The sequence below is a fragment of the Tasmannia lanceolata genome, unplaced genomic scaffold, assembly GCF_043159265.1.
Source record: "Tasmannia lanceolata isolate RefF3 unplaced genomic scaffold, GAP_Taslan_0.1 ptg000008l, whole genome shotgun sequence".
Taxonomy (NCBI): Eukaryota; Viridiplantae; Streptophyta; class Magnoliopsida; order Canellales; family Winteraceae; genus Tasmannia; species Tasmannia lanceolata.
Window position 1 is genome coordinate 32,898,280 of NW_027518685.1, and position 25,213 is coordinate 32,923,492.

Consider the following 25,213-nt stretch of genomic DNA (forward strand, 5'->3'; position numbering starts at 1 on the left):
TCTTTTTTTAATGGTAGAATCTTAATAACCATTCATAAAAAAAAAAACAGTTAGAATCTTAATATTTCCATCTCTCTAGTAGTACTCTTTCTCATTTTTATATTCCATGAATCTCTCTTAGGACTCAGAGTTATGCCTAATGAAACATGTGTGACTGTACCTAGAATGTGATGAAGTAGAGACCCACCTCTAGCAGGATGACTAAAGGGGTCCCACACACTATGTTTAATTGGGTTCTATCTTTAAATGATCTGAACCGCCCACTTGATACGCCTTGCATTGGTTCTCCTATATAGCCCCAAAAACACGCCAATCATTCAATACCAACCTTAAATAATGTGTATTATTTGTGGTTAGAAGGTTGAAAATTGCCTATATGCAACAGTGATGTTAAAATTCAACGATAAAAACATGGGAAGTGATATATCCGCCTCTTTTTTACTTAGGACGCCCACCTCTGGTGTATCTATGACTGCATAGGATCTGTTTGACTTCACGTGAGAAGGATTCAAGGGGCCTGATTGCATCGTACACCGGAGTTGGCTGTCCCATGTAAAGAAAAGAGACGGATTTATCATTTCCCTAAAATATGCTACTGATATTGGCACTACCATGTTTTAATAATTTCACCAACTCAGCTTGTCTTTTCCTTTTTAATCGGCTTTTGAAAGCTTTTGGGAAACAATAATAACCTTCGACAGTTGTTTAAATAATAAAAGACAAGATAATTTAGTGCATCCAACAAAACTTGGTAGTGCCAATATCAATAGCCTAGAATATTCATATAATTTGACGTTAGGATAGCATGATTGGCATAATTTTTGTTCCACCAGAGATCCAAAGCAGGACCTTTCAAATGGAGGGTCCAGATCAGTAAATTAAAAGGTGTAGCTCCCATATAAATTTCAAAATATCAAGGCCACTGATGTTGGCACTACCATGATTTAATAATTGCATAAATGTAGGTTGTCTTTTCTTTTTTAAAACAGCTGTCAAAGCTTATTACAGTTCTCAGAAGCTGTCAAAAGCCAATTTAAAAAGAAAAGGCAAGCTGAATTTGTGTGATTATCAAAACATGGTAGTGCCAACATCAATAGCCAAGATCAAATGTTAAGTTTTCGGATCAAAAGTCTTAGGATCATCCGATTAAGGTGTTCTGAATGATATTTGAAAGGATATATGGATCAACGGATCTGATCACTTAAATGCGTCAAAAGTGGGACCCAATAAGTGCCTTTTAGCATAAAAGTGATTCTTTTTTAGCATTTTCCATTTAAAAAACTCACCTATACTAAAGTCCAAACTATCAAAGTGGATAAGAAAACGGAAATGGTCTCTCCTCCTCTTCTTTTACCAATCAATCAATAATAGATATTAATTAAAAAAGTAAGATGATTTTTTCGCCTCCTGGAGGATAATACGCCCCCTTGTAACCGTGAATTGTGGGCAGACTTTAACGCTTTTTTCCTTCAAAATCACGTTACCAGTGGGGCGCATTATCCTACAGCAGGGCGAAAAAATCATTGCCCTTAAAAAAAAGTGCGGGAAAATACAAAAGGAGAAAAAAACCCCAATCACCACCACAAGAAACACCAAATGGCGGTCTCATCGTCTTCTTCTCTTATCACTGCAAATTCGATTCCTCCTCTTATCACCAAACCCTACGAAACTAGGGTTTGGGTTAACTCTTCTCAAAAAACCCTAACCCTAATTCCCCTCCGTCTCAAATTCTCCACGAGATTGAATGCTGCTGGTCTGTCTCAAATAGAACCCGATCTCATAGAAGAGAAACACGATCGTTGGGAAACGAACGGCATCAGCCCTGTAAGCAAATCTAGGGTTTGGGTTCATTTTTTTTTGTACTTATTAATTGGGTTTTGATTTTATTTTATTTTGGGTGTTTTTTTTTATGAATTTCAGGACGATTTTGTGTATGGAGAATATGATGGGCACAACACTTATCACGAAGGAAATGAAGGTGTGATCAATCTTCTTGTTTATTAGGGTTTTGTTTCTAGAGATTTTATTGTTTTTTTTTTTTTTTAATATTTTTGTGGCTACTGATATTTGCACTAGCATGATTTTAATAATTGCACAAACCCAACTTGTCCTTTCTTTTTTTAATTGGCTTGTGAGAGCTTTTTTGGGAATTTAATTAATAAAAGACAAGATGAGTTAGTGCAATTATTGAAAAATGGTTGCGCTGATTTCATTTTCCTTTTTTTTTTTTTTTTTTGTGAATCCATAGAGTTCATTTAGGCCCTGTTAGTTTTGGATTTTTAGAACCAATTGTGAGTCCAAAACAGATTATTGGACTATATAAATTTGAGTCCAATAATTGGTTTTGTTGGGCTCGATAATCGGTTTTGGACTCACAATCGGTTCTCAAAATCCAAAACAAACAGGGTCTTAATCTGATGAAATAAAGATTGTTCAAGGAAGTGTTGATTTTCTCGGTAAACTATTTAAATCGATTACTTTGGGGGTAATTTTCTGAGGAATTCACGATTGGGTTTTTATTTAGTAGTAATGCAAGACAAGAATTGTAAAAGAGAGAATATTTTGGCCTGATCAGACCTTTGATGTTGATTTGGCGATTCATCCATTGAGGTAAGGGGTTTAGATTTCATCTTTGCTTTTGGAAGAAAAAGAAAACAAAGAACTTCTTGACTTCATGAGCCTGTCAAGTTCATTTCTTTCAAACATGTTTTGTACTTCAAAGCAAGGTTTTAAATTTCGGTTTTGGTCGGAAATGGAAACATTTCGATTTTGGTTGGAAAGTTGGGAGGAAAACCTTTAAAAGTACGGAAACGTATGAGAACATAAGCAAATGATAGAATTTTAAGATGAAGTTTCAGGAAATGCTAGAATAAGCATAATTGTTTAGTTGTGGTAGTAGTGTTTAGAAAAACCCGATAACAGAGATAACAGAGATCGAGAAGTATCTCAGAGAATCTTGAAGTATTGGAATCCAAGACGTGTCGTACTTCACCCGATTAGAAGAATCCATGTAACATGGGGAGACATGATTCTGCTCATAAAATAGCTTTTTTTTTTTACTTCTTTTTGCTTATTCTGTTCTTGCTTCTTGCTGCTTTTGAGTAACTATGATTCATTCTTTGCAGAATTAAACCTTCTAACATGAATTTGCATTTTAGGAGGATTCTGGGAAGCAGTTGCATCAGAATATGCGGCCGCAGAACCGCCTTCTGGCTTCCAGGGTATTAGAGATTATTAGCCCCTTTCTGGCATACGTTTCTAAACTACATTGAGATTCAAAATTAGAACAGGTCTGACATTGAACTTGGGTAATTGGCAGGGTATATGTCGTGGCTATTTCTTCCTGCGGTGGTTGCTGGATTGGCTTACCATGTCCCGGTAATGTTGAATTTATTAGGGGTGCAACTCGGGTCGAATTTTGGGAATTCGGGTTGAGCTTTTACCACAAAATCGAGTTGGGTTTGGATTGATTCCAATTCATTTTTTAGCAAAAGCTCAACCCAACCCGACCTAAGTTTGCACCCCTAGAATTTATTGACTGGTCGCAGACTTACGTGATTTCAGCTGGTAGAATATTTTGTTCTTGGTGGAAAATTTCAGAATTTGGCCTTCTTTACCTTTAAAAAAATTCGGAATTTGGGTTTAGGGTTTTTATATCGACATTGAAACTTTCAAATCACAGTCAACAGAAGCAATCTCTATTTACTACCATTTGGGTGTCATTGTCTTTTTTTTTATCAGGGGGAGTACTTGTACATTGCGGCTGCTGTTTTCGTTGTGATATTTTGTGGAATTGAGATGGGAAAACCAGATAAACCCCATAACTTCGAGCCGCAGATTTACAATATGGAGAGGGGAGCTCGCGACAAGTTGATTGCTGATTACAACTCCATGGACATTTGGGACTTCAATGAGAAGTATGGAGAACTCTGGGATTTCACTGTGAATAACGAGGACATTGTGAAATAAATCATTTATTAGCAAAGACAATCAGCATATCTGTACTTAACCTGTATAAGCAATGAAAGGTATTCTTTTTTTTTCTGTTTTTATGATATGTAGTCTGTGATTGAACCTAAGACCTCAAGGTTGTAAACATTGAACACCTTTCAATCCCTGCTCCTTGCAGAGAGGTTTCGTTTGTGGGCTTCAAAGACAGAGAAGCATAAGAGAGATTTCCTTTTTTTCCTTCTCTAATTGAGAAAACTAAACAGCCCCTGGAATTGGAAATTTTTCCAACTGAACTTCCATTCCTTTCCATTTCCAGTCCTCCTAGCATTCAAACTGACCTTTATGGAGAAACGTCTCCTGGGCTTTTGGTGGCACATGGACAGATAGCAGAAAAGTCGCAGATATAAGGATGGGTCTGATTAGTGGCTCTCTCAACTTATAAAATGAGATGATAGTTGGCAAGAACATGCTGGAGGAAGATCTTCTGGAAGCTGATTTAAGGGCTATACTAAATGTTGTTTTAAATTTGGAAGATATGGAATCTCCCTTAGAGGGAGTATTCAACTGTCAGAATATGATTCCATGTATGAAATGGGAAAAATTCGATTATGTTTGGTTTGAGACTTCGTGCAGATGGCAAAGTAGTAGGAAGGAATCCTTCGGAACTTTTTGGTTGGGGATGGAATATTGTATTGAACTCTGGTTATTGTCTAGTTCAACTTGTCTGGACTAGTGCCGGCATGTCGGCCTAGTTCACCCTAATATTTTGTAATGCAAAATGGGACTATTGGTCCCCTTTGCTACCTTAATATTAATAAAATATATCAATTTTCCAAAAAAAATAAAATAAAATTGGGAAAGAGTTAGGAATCTTGTTTGAGGATGATGAAAATCGAACTTAGAAAATGTTGCAAGACATTGAAACCGGTTCGAAAATAACAGGACGAGGGAGCTAAGGTGGTTAAGAAGATTGGCTTGAGGCAAGGCTTTTGGGACTGTTCCAAGCATGGTTTTAAATTTCGACCGAAATCCGAAATTTTGGATTTCGGTGAGGACCGAAACTGAAACGTACCGAAATTCCCAAAATTTACCAAATGTCATTTGAAATTTCAGAAATTTCGTTTGAAATTTTTTAGAAATTTTGTGAATTTCGTCGAAATTCATAATAAAATATTAAAATTTATTCCATTAAAGTATTTCGATCGAAATTTCGTCCCAGAAATCCGGGGTATCTTGCGTTAATACCAAATTTCACCTGAAATTTCAGGATTTCGGCTGAAATTTCAGTTTCGGATAAGTCTGGAATTTTAGCCGAAACCGAAATTTTAAACCATGGTTCCAAGCGGTGAAGATGAAGACCTGGAATATAAGGGGTTTGGGTTCCGAAGACAAATGGGTAGCGGACAAAGACATTATTTGGAGAAGTGTGAATATAACGGTTATTTTGAAGTCGAATGTGGCCGGTGTGTCATAATTCCTTAGTAACAACCTGTGAGGCAGGAAAAATACAGGTTGGGTAGCCCTTGATGCCAAGGGAACTGCATGAGGTATCATAATCATGTGGAATGAGGCTAAATTCTCAATAGAAGAGATCGAGGAAAATGAACTCTCTCTATCTATATCCAAATCTTAATCGGGGGAGATCTTAATTAGAGGATGAATGTCAAATGGAAACTATCAACAGTATATGGCCTGACCTAGGCGAGGTGGCATAACTATTTTTGTGAAGAACTGCACGAGATCAATGAGAATTGGAAGCATCCGCGCGCATCGTTTGGTAGACTTCAACACTGTTATATTTATAGTTGGGTAGTCTTCAACACTTGACATTTTCCCATGCTGTCAAATATTATACAGGACTGTGAGGTGGTAGAATTGCTTATGAAAGGGGCGAAATTCACATGTTCCAATAATCAAGCTAATCCCATCATTTGCAGTCTCGACCGAGTGCTGATTTCTAAAGAATGGGAGGAGAATTTTCCTCTTACCTTTCAAAGAGCCTCGCCTTTTGATGTTGATAGTAAAAGTGACTTTCTGCGTAGTCGTTCTCAAAACTCAAAAGTACAACAACACTAGCAAATTGTGTTTCTATCCTTAATCTCCACCAAACACAATACATTGAAACCAATTACGCAGTGCAAAAATCTCATCAAACGATCCAAAACGTCAGATCAGTTAGCTACTAATGGAAAGTTATCTTTCATTTTGCCAACCAACCACAACTGCTCAAACACAGTATCAAGCTAAAAAAGTTACATTTACGATTCACAAACAATCTTAATTCTCATGTAGTCATGTAATACATCTCTCCATGTGGAAATCATATGAAAATTCATTAATCAGACCTTGGGCATCTCATAAGCTCTTTTTCATGCTAGAGGCTTACAGTTCTTGTTTCGTCCCTTCGCTAACAGCTGTGGGTTTTTCTGCAGGGGACTCAATTGAAACTTCAGGATCCTTTTTCAACTCTGTCTCAAACTCCTTGGCTGCCTGTAAAATTCAAAATACAGAGATCAGCAATGCTGACAAGAAATGCAGTTACCCCTTTCGCGAGAACAGGGGGGGAGGATTTCTGCCTTATAATTTGACCTGGAAAAGTCGTCTCCATGCGCATAAATTTTAATCTGATGGTGATTAGGAAAAAAAATGCAGTTGTGCCTGACTGCTAACTATCCACAAACATCATGAAACCTTTGGTCAAATATCAAACCAGTGATAGGATAAGATGCCATGGAGAAATTCAGGATTTTCAGGTCTTTTTTTTTTTATTATTTAAATTGACATATATATATATATATATATATATATATATATAGAGGAATAAGATTGTACGCTCGACCGTACCTAAAGTTAGGTACGGTAGAGTGCCAAATCACATGGGTCCCCCATTTTTGGTGGGCATCTAAACCATTCATTTGCAAGGCCCCATCATAGATAGGGTGCATACCAAAAATCAGCTCCATAGGATCATCCTAACCCATCCATTTGTGGAGGCAAAAATGGACAGACAGTGTTTGTCCACAAATCTGCCCATTTTGGCCTCCAGTTTTGGAGGGGTTAGGATGATTCAATGGTGCTGATTTTTGGAATGCACCCTATCTATGATGGGGCCTTGCAAATGAATGGTTTAGATGCCCACCAAAAATGGGGGACCCATGTGATTTGGCACTCTACCGTACCTAACTTTAGGTACGGTCGAGCATACAATCCTTTTCCTCATATATATATATATATATATACCAGCAAAATTTACAATGGGACCAGTAGTCCCCCCAGATTTACATAGTATGAATTGCCCAGAGCATTCTTCTTGGCCCAAAAGAAAAACCCATTACCCCTTACATTACCGAATAGCCTCAATTGTATCGAATCTAACAAAGAGTGCCATATTTGTGGGGCCCACCAAGTCAAGATCGTGACTTGCCACGTCACACAGACTTCTCCACCACGTTCCAGCTGGTGAATTCGATTTTCAAAAATCTCACTCGAAGGCCCAGAGCTATTGTGTGCCCCTAACCGTGCACAATAGCCAACCACCCAACAACATCATCCGATCTCCGGCGGCCTCTACCTCGTACCACCACCAAACACCGGCGGGTCCCCATTAAAAATATATATGTTCCACCATCCTCTTCATTTCCTACTTCCACTAACCAAAAAATCAGAATCCTCCTCCCCACTAGAATCAAAACATTCAATTCCCATCCGAAAGTATACTATAAGCCCTAACCCTAACCAGCTATAATACTCCCCTCATCCTCCCCCCTTCAAACTCTAATCTCCAAATCCCAACTCTAACGACTATAATACTTCCCTCATCCTTCCCCCTTTAAACCCTAATCTCCACACCCTAACCTTAACGACTATGATACCACCCCCCCCCCCCCCCCCCCACCCCCATCATTTCCCCTTCAAACCCTAATCTCAAAATAGTAACCCTAACGACTATAAGACTCCCCTCCTCCTTCCCCCTTCAACCCTAACCCTAACAACCATAATACTCCCCTCCTTCTCCTCCTTCAAACCCTAACCCTACATGGCTACTAATGCGTCTCATTGGCACCATCTGCAACCTCCCTCACCTCCACATCCAACCTCCTCCTTTTCCCCTGAATCTGGCCACCCTTTTCCTTACTTCGGCCACTTCCACAGCCTCCAACGACTCCCCAACTCACTTTCTCCATCAGCCCTAACCAGATTCGGCCTTTTCACCATTAAATCCAGCCTTCTCGAGCAGAAATCCGGTTGTTCCACACCTCCAGCCACTATCTCTGCAATTCCTACGAGATTTGCCCATCTCCGGGCAACATCCGGCCACCATCTTCTCCCATGCCCATCAAGAGAGAGAGAGAGAGATCAGAGAGAGAGAGAGAGAGAGAGAGAGAGAGAGAGAAAAGAGTAGGAAGAGAGAGATAGATCAGAGAGAGAAAGAGAGACCAGAGAGAGGGTGAGATTAGAAAGAGAGATCAGAAAAGGAGATCAGAGAGAGAGAGAGAGCCGCCTCCCTCCCTAGGGATTCCGTCGAAAGAGAGACCAGTCATTTTTTTTTCTAATCACCATTAGAGTAAGATTATGCGCATGGAAGCGACTTTTCCAGTCAAATTATAATGTAGATTTCCTCCTCGGTGTTCTGGCAAAGGAACTTGCAATTTTAATTGAAGAATTAACCATAGGAATGAGAAGAAAAATATTGAAAAATTGAAAGCCCTTTAGAGAAAGAAACTAGGGGAGCAAGACAAGCACAAAGGGAAATCCAGAGAACCAAACACACTCTCATTGAAGGATGTTCATGGGAGAAGAGTAAAGTTTGTATGGCAATATATAGTTCTTTTATGGTGAGGAATCACTGAACAGTAGGGTCTTAAAAGTTAATTTTCTTGGGGTCCAGGTAGTAAAATTGTGTTTCCTTGTGTTCCACCTGTAGGGTCGCATTGAATTTCAAAGTTTCTTACCACTTTCCCTTTTCAGTAAATCCACAACCACTTACCCATTCACGGGATAGTTCAAAAGGGACATAAAATAAACTGGGATGTTGGAAAGAGCGGCTTAAATCAAGGTATTCTAACCCCAAGAGAGATACCTTCTCTTCCATGCAGCCAGCTTCCTTTGCATCCTTTCCACCAAAGGGTCCCATCAAGCTTTGCAGTTGTATGAACCACATTGGACTCGCGAGTTGGACAAACAGATATTGAATTCGGGTTATTTTAGAAGCATACTGCTCATTTTCCATAACATTTTGACCTTAGGTAGTTTATTGAAGGATACAATATACAAAATCGTGGAAAACCTTCATCTGTGAAATCTAAAACTTGTTTCCATTTGAGGCTTCCCCAGATACTATTCAAACACATTTTTGGAAATTTTTCATTCATTTGTTTGAGATTTTATTTTTTATTTTTTTTAAATGGCAAAGAGATATCATTAAAAGAAGCGGGGGACCAAGATGGACCACACCCAAATGTACAGGGAAGAAAAAGGAGAGAAAAGTACAAAATACAAAATACAAAAAATATAGAATAAACTATGGAGGGAGAAAATCAGACCACTCCAACTCCGTACGACCAACCCCACTTCTAGCCAACACATCCGCCTCCTATTAGCACTCCTCCACACGTGATCGAAGATAATAGCCGAACCCGAGATTAGATCCTCAATTTCGTCAAAAAATGATAAAAATCTTCAAGGAGGCAACACCACCCTTTTCAACCAACGAATCACATTGAGTGAATCGCCCTCCACAATGGTGTTATCCAAGCACTCTCTATCTAATCTCTTGATACCATGATATACAACCTTCACTTCTGCCTCCGAAGCATCACATCTCCCCAAAGGTCCAGAATAGGCCCACACAACTTCACCACGGTAATTACGGAACATCCCGCCAACCCCAGCCGGACCCGGATTTCCAAAACTCAAACCATTGGGGAGCTGTGATGCTTACAAACCCATTATTATCCCAATGATTAATAATAGCCTAGTGTCCAAGAAGCATCTCTCAACCCAGAATCAACTTGGGTATCAGGGACTCTTTCTTTTACGTGCCTTCCAATTGCACACTTCATATCAGGGTTCGTTTTTAAATGTGTTGCAACACTATCATGAATGGCTTCGGTTTTTTGATCGCAATCCTTTTGTTTCTGTCAAAACGAATGGGATGAAATACTCCTTTTGCCCTTATACAAGTCAACTCAACTAAGCCTTTGTCCCAAACTAGTTGGGGATGGGCCGGTCGGTTAATGAATCCTTCAGAAAATTTTCATGAAGAAGATGGAAGGATCTACCTGGCTCCAAATGACTAAGTCTAAGCCTGACACTAGTTGGGTTCGTCTACATGGATCATTTTCTTACATTCTCCCCTATCCAAGGTCATGTTCTCTGTTAAGTTCCTAGTCCTCAAGTCTTTCCTCGCTGTTTCTACCCAAGTTGTTTTCGGTCCGCCCCTACCTCTTTTTACTCCATCAACTTGGCACGAGTCACTTCCTTTGGTCCTTATACTTAAGGGATTTAACTAATGCTACGATCTCTTTGGATCATCATTGATGAACAAGATTCAAAACCTTAAACTAGTGATAAAGAAAAGCATGCATATGAGCATATTTTTTAGAGCATAACAATAATGCTTGCATTATCACATAGGTGAAGTTCAATTAATATACAGATGTCTAAAATTCATTCACAACCAAATTACAGTTCGATATATGTAGTGAGACTATTTGAATTTTCGACTAGAGAACCGTTTACAGGATTAGACATGCGTCTTTCTTCTTCTATTCTATATGATCAAAATACTAGCACAATAAATATTACATCCAATGGGGTCTTTCACAATCATTGTTTTTAAAGGTAACTTTTTTTATTAATTGCTGTAAGCATATTACATCAGAGGGAATGAGGCATCCCACCTATGTAAAACTCATACAACAAAAAGACTCTGAATGTCCTCCAACCCTCACCCATTACATACTTTTTTGAAAATTGACATTTATTATTCCAAAGAGTGCCAAATAAGGGACAAGTTGTCCCCTAAGAGGCTACTACAATACCACCCTCTACATATAGTAGAAATATCTGTTGTATGCTACACATTCCATTCCCTATTACATTTCCCAGTAGTCTAACTTGTATCAAATCCAACAAATGTGCCATATTTGTGGGGCCCCACCAAGTCAAGATGTGTGTCCTCCATGCCACACAGACTTCTCCACCACATTCTAGCTTGCAAATTCGATTTTCAAAAATCCCGCTTGAGGACATAAAGATATTGTGGCCCCTAACCCTGCACGATAGCCATATCATATGCCACGCCATCATTTTCGGGTGCAGTATCACAGAGAAAGATTGGGCCAGTGGTGTTCTCCGGCAAGCCTCCCCGCCGACGACCACCTCCTTCTCAATAGAAAACTTTTCATTAAATAAAGATCTTCCTTCGAGGATCGAGGGATAACAAAACATTTTTTTTCTTATCTTATTAAAAAGATTTAAAAAAAAAATGACCTCTCTGGTCGGGGAACGCATTAGATATTTACCTAAACCAGTAGGTCCTTGAGTGGATCCTCAATTAGCCCCAAGATGTTGGTCTCTAACTAGAAAAGTAAATGCTTGACCTTGAGAAGCCCCTCCAGTCCCTCCTACATCTCACCCATTACATGCTTAAAAACTACAAACAGTCTCATCAAGCTACCTCCACTCACCATACCCAGTTCAAGCCCCATCTGAATACAATTTGATAGGCGAAAGCAACCTATAAACACAGAATTCCTCAAACACTCCAATTGTAAAATATCCTGAGCTGCGCAGTACGCTTTATAAGAGGCTGTCGTTGGATCAAATATCAGAGGTGGCATTTTTGTCATACCCCCATTACATGCAGGTACGCGCACATACACCATATAATTACAAAGTATATAAGTTGTTCTTATCTGTTGTAGCTAAGGTTAGATTAGTCATTTTCTCACATTCTTCGTAATCTTTATTTAATCAGAATGTATTTGCAAGAATAACAGAAGACAATTACTTCCCACAGATTCTTTTGTAATCTTTCACACCTAAACCAATTTTTGCACCTTATTTTGCAAATGATAAAGTCCTGCTACATCATCCTAATGATGGAATTACATATATAATCGCAAACCCCCTCAGTTGTAGCAAAAAAAGTGACAAACAACTAACTCTTAATCAGCTACAAAGAATGGCAATAGCAGTCATGTTTTTAGCAAGTGACCCAAAAGATATTGTATCAAGCTCAACATTTCTAGTTATAGGAAATATGGTGGGTGCACCAAGACATCCTGTTAATTATTTACCCAAAAGAAGCATCGACGCATTGAGATAATTATAGTCTAAAGGATACTAAGATTCCATCCCATCAATGGATAATAGGTCCCAAAAACACTGTGTTTTGTAGATTCCAATAATCAAATAACTGTAACATGTCAAGTGACAATTTTTCCAAGGAACATTTCCCTCAGATTTCTCAGTATTCATCCATAAATCAGGAAAGAAGAAAAAAATATCAAAGGAATTCTGAATAGATCTTTCACCCTGTTAAGAGTTAGATGGTTTATATTTGAGTTATATTGAAGTTGGGTTTTCTTATTTTATGTTATAGTAGGCTTATTTCATGTTATTAAGGTAGGGGCCATCTAGGATGGCTCTACTGGCATTAGTTGCATGTACAACATGCTATTTACAAAAGCATCAAGTTATGGGTTGTGTTCTCAATCTCCACAAAAATTCTCATCTATCTTCCCCTCTTTTGCTCTCTTCTTCCTCTACTCTTCTCCTTAGTTCATGTACTAAGATAGGGCCCATCTAGGATGACCTTAATGGCATTGGATGTAAACATTTACAACAGACTATTTATAAAAGCATTAAGTCATGGGGTGGTGTTCTCAACACACATGAAAATTCTTATCTATGTTCTCTTCTTCCTCACTTCTTCCCTTCTTCTTTCTCCATGCAATTTAAGTGATGCTTAATGTATAACCTATAACACACCTTTTTCAAATTCCAATCCAAACTTTAACCTGATTTGCAGATCAAAGCAAAAGAACAGACTAGAATCGATCAAACTTCATTGTTTTGTTTGAAAAATAAAATCTCACTTGAAAAAAATCAAAAAATGTAATTTAAAATTATCATAATTATTCTCAAATGCAAATGTAACAAACCTCTGATACTCTAGATTGAGATACCAAACTAGATCTACAAGTCTGCAAGTCTAATCCAACCCCTTTAGTATTCATTTGCTTCTCCCCGAGATAGACAACCACTTTATTGGTTTTCAAAACTCGTTTTGATATTTCAAGCAAATACTGCTCGGTCACATAAAAAGCCAAGTGGACACAATGAGCGAATTTTATGTGCTTCTTAGAAAGAGGTGCTGAAGCAAGATAATCATGGTGGGCTTGGGTTTGGTAATATTAAGTAATAAAGCATTTTTAGTGAAACGGATTTGGCAGTTGGAAAGGAAAGAGAACCATTATGGCATAAAGTAATCCTTGAAAAATATAGAAGGGGAATTAAGAGAGAGGGAGGGAGGGAGAGAGAGACTGTAGGAAGGTCAGTATGTGTGTACAAATTGGGCAGATGGAGATCGATATTTTTGGTTATTGAAAAATGAAAAGGCACAATTAGGTTTATGGTAGGAGGTTAGGAGAGAATTAGCTACTTAGTTTGGTGATCCATAGGGAGATGAATATCAAAGAGTTTCAAGAGAGTGGGAGAAAAGGTGGTGTGTGACTTGGTCTTTATGAGAAATCTCAATGGTGAAGAGTTTATATTCATCTTTTGGATAGAGTGCTATAATCCATGCAGGATATATTTGAAAATGATAAGTGTTTGGTTTCAAATTCCTTGGTTTTCTCCAATCAATCTCCATGTATCTTATTAATGGTTTGGCCTCAAACCTATCCATCGTGAAGGATGATTCAGTACTAAAACTTGAGGCCTTTGGTTGGATGGAGATTGCAAAAAACACTTATGATGTATTAAAGGAAAAGGAAGTTTAGACTTTCAAATCTGTGTTTCTTTGAAGGGAAGTGGAGTTAGCAAACCACATTTTCATTCATTGTAAGGTGGTGAACAAGGTTTGCCGTATCTTCTCAAAAAGCTTTGGAATCTTATGGATATTTCTACTATCAATCTAGGAGCTTTTTGTGGCATGGGCAATGAGCCATGTAGCGACAAAGGAAAAAGTCAATGGAAGATCACTCCATTGCTCGTGGTTTGGGGCCTGTCGAATAAAAGAAATTGAAGGATTTTAAGGATAAGGTCATCCCTCCTTGGCAGTTGGCAATGGAGGAGATTAAGCTTTTGATTATCCATTGGGCTCTTGTAAGAAAGGAATTTTGGGGAGCGTTTGGTGTAGATCTCCTTCAAATGTACAAGTCATGTAAAGTTCTCCTATTGTGGATAAGAGTCTTGAAAGACTGGCTCCTCTTCCTATAAATTGTCTTTAAGTTAGATTTTGATAGAAATTCTACAGGAAGTTTTCGGCATTGGAGGAGTTTAAGGAAACGATAGGGAAGAAATCGTTAGCATAGTCTGGGGCCATTGATTATGTCCACTCCTTCTGGCTCTCTATAATTTTAACACAGTATTTTTTTTTTTCTTCTGAAAATCGTTGGATTTAGGATAGCTCTTCAAACTTGAAACCAAAAGTGGGTCCTTGGAGGTCAGCGAATGTAAATTTGGAGATTCATGATTTGAATAGTCTTATCCGCTACGTATGCTCACATCCCTCAGTGTCAATGAGATGACATATTCTTTAGCAAGAAAGGGGGTTGGTAGGGAGATTTTATGTATTGAAGATGTCCCCACTCTTAGATAGTGGGCTGTAGGTTTCTTTTTCCGTTCTATATTTTCTAGGATACATCAACCCCGTTTGTTTCTTGATTTTTCTCTTTTCGCCAAAGCTTGTATCAGCTTTTAAAGTATTTTACTCGGTGTTTCAAAATGCGGATGTGGGCGAAAACATGGCCAAAGCAAATCCTAGTCAACTCGGCGTGGCACGGTCGAGAACTCGGTTGGTGCAGTCATAACTCGGGAGAGTCAAACGAGTTTTGATTGACATGGCAGGGAAAATCACCAATTCGAATAAGAACTCGGCCATCAAAAAAGGGATTCGACTCGTGTGTGTTGACAATTGATGTAGCGAGATTTGTAATAGTGACTTTATTAACATTTCGATACACACACTCCATGCCTCACACTGGTCGGTAGGTCTGTTGGAAATTGGATAACATGTTAACATTACAAGACTAGAAAATATTTGATACACTATGCATCAGTTCTACATATGTATGCACCAGTTTGGACAAATGATGCCACACGGGTTTTAGAAGTCAGTAATCAGTCCAATTAAATCAAGTCATATTGGGTGTGTTACTTCTCCAAAAAACATTTTGGTTCTTTGTGAGACATGCAGGCAAAAAGAAAGTAAGAACACTTTCACTTGTCGAAGCATGGGTTTGGAAATGCAGCGGTGGAAGTTCTCCCGTGATTTTTAAGAAGTAAAATTTTGTAATAATGGTGTCAGGATCACATTTACAGATAGATTTCCATTAAGGTTTTTTTTTTTTTTTTGGGGGGGGGAATATACTTAGACCCCCTGTGGTTTCTGACACATTCAACTTAACCCCTAATGTTTAAAAAGTTACAAGTAGACCCCCTGTGGTTTCAATTTGTGTAAGGTAGACCCCCTCGGTTGACGGTTCGTCCACAGATTGAAGGGTTAGGATGATCTGATGGAGCTGATTTTTGGGCACACCCTACCTGTGGGCCCACATTGTTTGGATGATCCAAAGCGTTCATTTGATGGGCCCCAACATAGATAGGGTGTGCCCAACAAATCAGCTCCATCTGATCATCCTAACCCTTCAATCTGTGGACGAACCGTCAACTGAGGGGGTCTACCTTACACAAATTGAAACCACAGGGGGTCTACTTGTAACTTTTTAAACATTAGGGGTTAAGTTGAATGTGTCAGAAACCACAGGGGGTCTAAGTGTATTTTTCCCTTCTTTTGTTTTGAATGGTAGTTTTCCAATAAGTTATAAAATTTTGTAACAAACTTGGGATTCCTATCGGGTACAACTGTAAAGAAAAAGCATACATGTGGAGACGTGAGTAAACTTATCAATGCTAGATGCAAGTATCATGTAAGCTTATCAATGCCAGATGCAAGTAACATAGATACAACTCGGAGAAGCTAGGGGGTCCAAGTCCCTAGAAAGGATTCATACCAAATGTTGAAAATGCTCTAAATAATAGCGTGAGATGATTTGAGGCTTTGAGGTACGCCGCTCACATGGATAGACTAAACACAACTCCAAAGAAGCCTCATTTGTTTTGAATGGCGACCCCAAGGAAGCCTCATTGATTTGCCAGTTCTCACAAATAGATGGAGCACTTCTTCTTGGGAAAAAGGGAAAAAGAAGCCAAAAGAAGAAATAGATGAATTATATAACAGTAAAGTTATCCTACAGAAGCTAGAATAAGAAAAATGAAAAAGAAATGTAGTAATCAAAGAGATATGGTAATAGGGATATTCTATTCCAAACTTTGGAAAGGTGTCTGCAGTAAAACTCAGAGAGGAGGATCCAAAACTATGGGGTCCAAGTCACTCGAAAGAATTCAAACCCAAAGTTGAAAATGCTCTAACTAATAGAGCACGAAAGTAATTGAAGCTATAAGAAAATCCATTCGCATGCACTTACGCCAAGGAAATGTCATCAATTTGCCACATGACACTAGTAGAATTGTAGAAGGGAACATTGGGATATACTCTTTGTATTTTTTATGAAGATAACAGAATTTAGTTAAGAAGAAGAAGAATTACAAAGACAAACAGAATCTATAAGAAAAGGGGGACATGCAGCAATTAAAAAAAAATGGACATGGGAATATTTTATTCCTACATAGGAAAAGGTACCTGCAGTAAATCAACTCGCTTGAATGTCCCCAAATTTTCTCTACAACATCCATAAGGACAACAAAAACACAAGATCAAAAGACACACAACCCTGATAGCCTGGATCAAGGAACACCCTTGCTCTTGTTCTCCAAGAGTCCTATATAACTTAATGAATAAGCCATACACAACGAACCATTCAAAAACAAAAGTCATAGACAATGAGTGCTCAAGACTCATTCTAGTAACTGGTCAAGTCGGTAGAGATTTCCAATTTTTTTCCAAATAAGCTAAAGTTTCCTGAAAATACTATATGTTAAAAGACAAGGTTAACTAAAAGTGTCAGTTACAAACCCACACTTGACAACTTAAAAGAATCAAGGGTCTCATACTCTCAGTCTCTTAGACACATAGTCCAGCAGCAATAGGTTGCAGTCTTGCAGATATATGAAACCTAAACTGACCATTCCGTTATATCATATCGCAATGCACAATTCAAATTTCAATTTTTCAGACAATATAAGAAGTTAAACAAAAGGAAGTTGGATATGCACATTCCATCTTCCATTTCCAATTTTCAGCTATCACTTTCCAGTTTTAAAATAGAGAAAAACACAGTAGCACAAAATTAAAACGACTGAACTAGGAAGATCAAAAGACAAAGCGCAAACTAGAACCTATATATACATAGAAAATTGTGGAAGAAACGTGATATGAAATGGAAAGGAAGAAGACTGAAGAAAGATGACAATGCTATCGAAAAATCAATGCCTCAGGTAGAGCTTTCACATTTCCCTTATTCAAGATCATAGACTACTGATAATTGATCTCGGTCGTGCATTTTTCTGTATTGTAGCTTAGGTTTTTTTCCAATGAAGCTATCTATTATTTGAAAAAAAAACGGTCATCCTGGTTCTGACATCTAAGAACCCTATGTGATTGGGACTTCAAGTCAGTCCATGGCCTTTGATCCTTTGTAAGAGAAGTAAGCTTCTCAATTTGTATCTTCACCAAGGATCACTTTAATGAAATTTCTTGCCCCCTTGAATCTTTATATATTCTTTCAGTTGTTCTTTTTACTCTTATTTTTGTATCTCTTTTGAACCATCGCGGTCTTTCTTAATGAAATTTTCTGCCATTCCAAAAAAAAAAAAATCTTCACCAAGTATCACTTGAATGCTCAGACCTGAACCCAATAATTGACGTTCACCCTGGACCATGTCACATACAAGTGGAGTGACACTGAATTATACCGTACAAAAAACAATTCAGTTATGGGACTGCATCCAACTTCTGTAATTTCACAAGTACCACAACAACATGAGATCAAAAAAGAACAATCACTTCAAGACCCTCAAACATCACGTAATTTGTATTTTTTTTGTAATTTTAGATCTTCACTGATGCATCTATAATTTCCCCAAAACAAACGAAGACACATCTACCAGCATGGATAGCAAAGACCAAATACTGTTAAGTTGGCATCTAGAAGAGTGACTAAAATATTTCTAAAATTAAAAATTGCCACTGTTGTGAAAGTTGACTTGTTTCCCAAAGTGGTGTGGTTGTCTTGGTGGGAAACCAAATAAGAAAAGGTTTCTTTCTTTACGTTTTGGAAACCTAGATATAAAAGTCCCAAAACCCTTGCGTGAATAGAGTGGTAATATGCAAGGAAGCATGATTCTTCCCTGGGAGCCTTCGATTCCCGTTTCGATTCCCACTCTGGCAACCTTGAGCAGGATTCTTTCCTGGGAGCCTTCGATTCCCGCTTTCGATTCCCGTTTCGATTCCCTCTCTGGCAACCTTGGTAATATGTGCATGATAGTGGCATATATGGGGTTAGTTAGAATGTTGTTATGGGTTATGTGTTTAGGGTACTAGGTGTTAGTTGTTGCTAATATGTCTTGTAAGTGGGCAAATGGATAGTTGGCGTGTAACTACCTAGTTATTGTATTTAAGTAGTTGTATTACAATGGAAAATTGGAAATGCAGAGAGAGAGAGAGAGAGAGAATTTTACAGCAAAGGAGAGTTTGTTTTCAGGAGCGTTGTGGTTCCTCTTGAATATAACCGCTAGGATGTCCGGTTGACTCGAATCAACCATTTCCTTCTCTTTTCTATCCTTTTTCTTTCTTTATTTGTGTTGCGGGCAATCAAGCATGTAACAAGTGGTATCAGAGCGGTTGATCCTACGCCATGGCTGCGTCTTGGGAGGTTTTGGATTCCATGCGTGATGATTTCTAGAAGATTAAAGTGCTTGTTTCAAAATTGATAGAATGACAATGACGATTTGCGGAAGGCTTGAATAAAATCAACATAACGACCAAGGAAATGCGTAAAGATGAAGAAAGGCTGAATCTTGAAAATGATCTTGTGGCAGAGGAAAATACGAGAATTGATGACGATGAAGATACTTTAGTTGACTACCATGCCAAGGATCGTCTTGATTTTGTTTAGTCATTTGATCCCATCATTTCGATTCAGTTTTATGAATAAACGTATTTCTTTCCAACATTGATCACAATGGATTTTGAAGGCGTGGTTTGAATGATCGCGACCGTTGTTTTTGAAGTACTTGAAAGCCTAACGGTAATTGTATTGTTCAATAAAATTATCTCTAAGAAGATTTGGGACCCAGGTGGAATAGAGTATTTTCTCATATAAATTGACCTTGAGGACAAGGTCGTTTCAAGGAGGAAGGAATGATATTCGCATGTTAGTGGCGTATATGGGGCTAGTTAGAATGTGGTTATGGGTTATGTGTTTTGGGGTAGCCTTTTACTGCAGATAAATTGCCGTATAGCGATAGCGCCTCTCTCTCTCGTAACAGAAGTACCATCAGGAGACCTACTACAGGACCTATAATTGCTACTATCTGTCCTGAACTCTTTGCTAGAGGAAGGGAATCATACGGTAAAAGAATGATGTGTTGGGCAAATGGATGGTTGATGTGTAACTACCTTGTTATTGTATTTAAGTAGCCATATTAGAATGAAAATGCAGAGAGAGAATTTTACAGCAAAGGAGACTTTGTTTTCAGTAAAGGCATGGCTCCTCTCAAATAAAACTGCTAGGAGGTCCAGTTGCCTCGAATCAACCATTCCCTACTCTTTTCTATCATTTTCCTTTCTTTATTTGTGTTGCAGCCAATTAGGCACGTAACAAGTGGCAGCAAGGAAGAGAGATTCTTCTTGGGTTTCTCTCAGGTTTTCGGGTTTGTGTTAATTCATTGCAATCCTTGAAATTTTATTTTCTAATATACAAGATCGTGTTCTCGCCCATGGATGTAGGCATCTTGGCCGAACCATGTAAAATCTCGGTCTTCATCTTGTGCCTTATGTTTATTTTACTTTTCCATTTATTTGTACACGATCCTATTGGATTTGCTAGCGAATTTTGTCAAGTTGCTTTTACTAAACCTCCAAAGGATTCAACAAAAATCCACCAAACACTATCAAAACAAGACACAAACACCAAAATAAAAACAAAGCAAAACCCCAACATAAGACAACCAAATCACACAATTTCTACCATAAATTCTTCAAAAATAGAGAAAAAAAAAAAAACAAAGAATCTTGTGAATTTTTCTTACCCAAAACAAGAACTACCTAATTAAATTGAACCCACCTGTTGGAAGCTCTTGACAGTTTTTCCAATACTTTTACCGATTTCTGGCAATTTCTTGGGGCCAAAAACCAGAGCTGCCACTCCGGCGATGACGGCGAGCTCCGGCACACCGAGCCCAAATAAGCACCGGCAGTTGAGACCCCTCTGGGCTTTGTTCCTGCTCAAAACCATGCAATTTTTCTTCTTCTTTGAGAAATCTGTTTTCCCATTGTTAAAGAAAATGGAGTTCGAGGAAGCAAGAGAAATATGGGGTGATGTTTTTGGAACTGAAGGTAGTGATAGAGAAGTTGTTGAACTAATCTCCATTTCTTCTCTTGCCTACTCTGTTTTTTGGGCTGCCTTTTATTCAGAGAGAGATATGATTGGCCTATAAATTGTGGATGTACTGAAGACAAAGGTGCAATGAGCATGTGCCACGTGTAGGGTGCAACTTTGTTTGGGCTCAACTCGATTTTGGCTTGGGTTGGGTTTGCATTTTCTACTATTGGGTTAGGGTTGAGGCCTTAAACAAACTGACATCCATGCTCTTATTTTACTGTGATTTTTATATGAGAAAACGTTTTCTACACACAAAGTGTAGATAAGTTATCTACACACTAGCTTAAAATACAGTGGAGGGCATATTGCTTGGGTGATCCAAACCATTCATTTGATTGCCCCTCTCATAGATAGGGTGTCCACAAAAAATCAGTTCAATAGGATCATCTTAACCCTACGATTTGTGGAGGTAAAATAGACGTGTATAAACCTTCACAAATCAAATGAATGGTTTGGATGACCCAGACAATGTGGCCTCCACTATATTTTAAGCTAGTGTGTAGAAACCGTTTTCTCTTTTTATATTGAGTAATGCTAGGGAAATCGAGAGTAGGACCTAAAACGGGACCGAACAAATTGATCTACGCCACTACATCACAAGTGACGCAGGATTTCCCTTAAGTTCTTGGAAATCATAAAAAAGTAAAGCTTTTTTAACACATGGCACATTTTCATTGCAGACCCCTTGTTAGGTGGTACTCTCGGTCTCCATATCATTTTCCTTTTATATTTTATCTGAGTACTTCCTTAATCTTTTACTCCTTGACCTTATGAGTGGCTCTTCCCCTTACAAAGGAATAGGAAGCTTTAGGAGTCAATAGCTCAAATAGTCGGGTCTTACTGCATTTGATACGGCCTTTTTATTTTCGGGAAGGGAACTTGTTTTAGAAGTGTTTTATGTTTTTTTCTTTTTTCATTTTGTATTTTTCTGTTTGGTCCTAGGTTAGCCTGAACCCAACCTGACTCAACCCGACCCATTTGGAAAAAGCAGGTTAGACGGGTTAGGTTAGGGTTGAGAGATGACGCGGGTTGGGTTGAGCTAGGATTGAGGGAATTATATCTCATAAAACAGATAGTGGATTTGTTTCTGTCTTTTGTTGAACCTTTTTCACGGCTCGATAGATAATTTGATAAACCAATGATTTTTCCCATCAATAGGTTTAGCCAGAGCATTTATAACACCACCCAAATAAGCCTCGCTCACTGGTATCCGAGCAATTCTTCCTGTTGCTTTTACAGAACTTCCCTCTTGTATCATCAAACCGTCACCCGATAGGAATGTGCAATGATGAGAATGAATAAGAATGCTTGCCTAAAGTGTAGGATCCTTTTTTAAATGGACCATATCGTGGAACAATTAAAAAAAAAGGATATTCACGTCCAATCGTGGGTGGGGCTAGGGTTGGCCTCAACCCGATCCAACCGATCTGAGTTGGGCCTCTAGCTTCGTGGGTTGAACCCCAAAAGAATTAGGCAATTTTTTTTTAATACAGAAAGGTGCCTTTGTAAAATCAAGCAAAGGGCATCCCATATGGGACCATTTCACCGGATGCATTTATAATGGCACAGAAAATATAGAATTAATAAAATAAAAAAGAAAATATATAATTAATGAAATAAAAAGGGCACTAAAATTCTTGCCCTTCAAGGGTAAATTCACCTTGTTTTACTGATACATCTCTCTCTCATCACGAAACTTTAGTCGGGCTCTACAATGAATGGTTTAGATCTTCAAAGAGGCTAGACACCATAAAAAGTGTATATTTTAAAAGGAGTTTGCTAGGGACCATCGCATACGGCATTTCGGTACCGGATGTTGCACGAGAGAGCAGCTACACAGGCTCACTTTTATACAGATTTTGTCTTATTCATTTAATTCATCTGATGTGGCTTCTCTTTCATGCATCAGCCTAAAATCACTTGAGCTCACTTTGTTTGAAGATCCAAACTGTTCATTTGTTCCGACCCAACGTAAATAGGCCTTGCCCCAAAAATCATCTCCCAAGGATGATACTAAATTTTCGATCCGTAGAGATTTATATATGGTGTCATTGTATTAGATCAGATGGTTAGGATCATCTAAGGGAGATGATTTTAGGGGCATGACCTATTTATGTTGAGGTTCAATGAATGCTTTGGATCTTCAAACAAAGTGCTCCCAATGAGTTTTTTAAATAAATACGTGTTATATGATGCATACACGTAGGTGGCATATAACTCGGAGTCATCTCCCGATTTGACTCAGGGCCGTCTTGCTATGACTTGGAGTCTATCTCGATCTAGTGTCATTTCTGTTTGACTTGTGGTCACCGCTCTTCTCCGTCTGAATCAAGGTCATAACTCATCTCGGTCGAGTCAGACCGAGATGACCTCGAGTCAGACTGGAACGACCTCGAGTTCGACTAGAACGACCTTGAGCTCGTCTGATTTTACCCTAACTTTCATTGAAACAAACAAAAAAATAAGATTATTTTTAACTCGGATTGACAAATGGTTGCTGTTTGGATGGGAAAAAAATGGTTGCATTTACTATTTCTGATCGACAGTTGCTAGTTGGGCGGAAAAAATAGAGTACTACACTGTTACAAACCCGAATTGGTTTGTAACGTGATTGGTCTTCTTAGAGGGCAGATCGGCCTCTTGATCCACTTCGAGGGAAGGATCCGTCCTCCTTTGTGCACAAGACACAATTTCTCAAACTAGTTCTCTTCATTTATTTTCATTAATGATAACATATGCTTATATAAAGCACTTAATGATAAACATAGAAAGATCTATAAAGATCTTATTATAAGAATAGAAATAGCTAATTAGAGACTATCCTAATCTAACCTAACTACTAAATATATCAAGATATGATCTTATTCACTAAAACATCTAACTAATCTATTCCAGTAAGTGGGACCCATCTAGGTACGTATCATACACAAAGGTTGCACGGCCGAGGGTTGCCAGTTCCTCCCTTCCCAGTCACTAGTCACTGGTTGTTGGCCGAATATTTTTGTTTGATTTCACGGCGTAGAGGCAAGGCGGCAGATGGGCGGAAAAAATGCAGCAGTGAATGGTAAAAAATGAGAGGAGTTTGAAGGAAGGTAAAACTACCCTTAGGAGTATTTTGGACTTTTTCCCTCTTACAGTGCCACTTTCAAAACAACTCTATTTTCCATGCCTGTCTCTGGAAATTGCCAAAGTTTGATGCAATTTCTGATTCATTATTCTGAAAGTTTTCACTAAAAATTTTTCCCCACAACAAGTATGGGGACATGGGGTTGATTATGTCAACGAAAGGAAAAAGAGAGTGGAGTCTCCTTATGAAAATAGGGAGTGAGGAAATCATTTTTCACGTTCCCACTAGGTACAAATGCTGTCGATTGCGAGGCTTGTCACTGAATGATCAATCAACATGATTAGTCCAAAAGATAGTAGAGGTGTCGTTATCAAATAGTAGTATGAAAATCACTAGTCACATTCCTTGTAACGCCCTCTTCCTTTTAGACTGTGACAACCTATTGTGAGCCCCAAACCAATTGTTGGTAACTTTGAGTCTCATAATTGGTTTGGGGTCGCAATTAGGCCATGTTCGTTAAAGATTATGAAAACCGATTGTGAGTGCTGCACCTATTATTGGACTCCAATTTAAACATAATTTTGAGTCTAATAATCAGTTTGGCAATTACAATCAGTTGGCATAATCTTAAACAAACAGGTCCTTAGTTGTACAACCTAAAACAATTAGGGTCTAAGTAACAATCACAATGCGTCGTATTGTTGTTTTATAACATGTACTAGACATTAGGTTTATAACATGTGCTAGACATTAGGTTTTTCATATCAAGATAAGCAAGGAGTACGGCAATCACTTTTCACATTCCCTCTAATGTAATTTTGAGTCCAATTATTGGCAGGTCACTCACAATCGGTTGTGGTAATCTTAAATAAACAGGGCTAAGTAGGGTCACTTGGCGCTTGGTTGTGCCAACTGTCACCGAATGCTATAAAGCAATGAACAAGTGAAGTGCAAAAGATAGTGGAGTCACATGGTGCTTGATACTTGATACTATAAGCAATAAACAAAAGAAGGAATATGTGACTGTTAAAAAAAAAAAAGGGAGTACGGAAATCAATTTTCATACTTAAATGTGAGTTTTTCCTTCTCTCGTATGTTAGTTTTTCTTGGAATGAAAATTTTTACAAGTTAAACTTTTTTCCCAAAAAAATCATTGTTTTAGCATTTTCTAAACTAATTTTTAGTCTATCTTCGCATTGTTTTTTCTTTTCATTTTTTTTTAAATGTGGCAATTTTATTAAGAAAAGAAAAAGGAGCTACAACCCAGAAGGTCGAGAGGATGAAAGATAATACGAGGAGGATCAAGAAGCTACAAGAAATACAATCATCAAGGGGGTAA

The 25,213-nt window shown here is 38.3% G+C and overlaps 2 protein-coding genes across 4 annotated transcripts; one reads left to right on the forward strand and one right to left on the reverse strand.

The window, feature by feature from the left end:
• The first annotated feature begins 1,557 nt into the window (after positions 1 to 1,557).
• Positions 1,558 to 4,572, forward strand: PNSB5 (NAD(P)H dehydrogenase 18). Of its 3 annotated transcripts, none has more exons than XR_013253174.1 (6): positions 1,558 to 1,824; positions 1,921 to 1,978; positions 3,159 to 3,221; positions 3,320 to 3,378; positions 3,742 to 4,028; positions 4,130 to 4,572. XR_013253174.1 is itself a non-coding variant. In XM_077389310.1 (5 exons), exons 1-5 carry the CDS (start codon positions 1,597 to 1,599, stop codon positions 3,967 to 3,969), a joined length of 636 nt encoding a protein of 211 aa, XP_077245425.1. In that variant the 5' UTR covers positions 1,558 to 1,596; the 3' UTR covers positions 3,970 to 4,141. The 3 variants fall into 3 exon arrangements, 1 of the variants encoding a protein (XP_077245425.1); XR_013253175.1 differs by having other exon boundaries at positions 4,268 to 4,572; XM_077389310.1 differs by having other exon boundaries at positions 3,742 to 4,141.
• Positions 4,573 to 6,126: 1,554 nt separating this feature from the next.
• On the reverse strand, positions 6,127 to 20,843 carry LOC143885236 (uncharacterized). The gene is made up of 2 exons (XM_077389311.1): positions 20,490 to 20,843; positions 6,127 to 6,441 (listed from the first exon to the last, which is right to left on the reverse strand). Exons 1-2 carry the CDS (start codon positions 20,793 to 20,795, stop codon positions 6,334 to 6,336), a joined length of 414 nt encoding a protein of 137 aa, XP_077245426.1. The 5' UTR covers positions 20,796 to 20,843; the 3' UTR covers positions 6,127 to 6,333.
• Positions 20,844 to 25,213: the final 4,370 nt, after the last annotated feature.

What these genes read in the sequence shown, in the direction of transcription:
- PNSB5 (XM_077389310.1), top strand. Translation starts at nt 1,597, where the DNA reads ATGGCGGTCTCATCGTCTTCTTCTCTTATCACTGCAAATTCGATTCCT. An exon ending in TTATCACGAAGGAAATGAAG is followed by an intron (nt 1,979 to 3,158) that starts GTGTGATCAATC and finishes TTTGCATTTTAG; the next exon opens with GAGGATTCTGGGAAGCAGTT. An exon ending in GATTGGCTTACCATGTCCCG is followed by an intron (nt 3,379 to 3,741) that starts GTAATGTTGAAT and finishes TTTTTTTATCAG; the next exon opens with GGGGAGTACTTGTACATTGC.
- LOC143885236 (XM_077389311.1), bottom strand. Translation starts at nt 20,795, where the DNA reads ATGGAGATTAGTTCAACAACTTCTCTATCACTACCTTCAGTTCCAAAA. An exon ending in CTGTCAAGAGCTTCCAACAG is followed by an intron (nt 6,442 to 20,489) that starts GTGGGTTCAATT and finishes TGAATTTTACAG; the next exon opens with GCAGCCAAGGAGTTTGAGAC.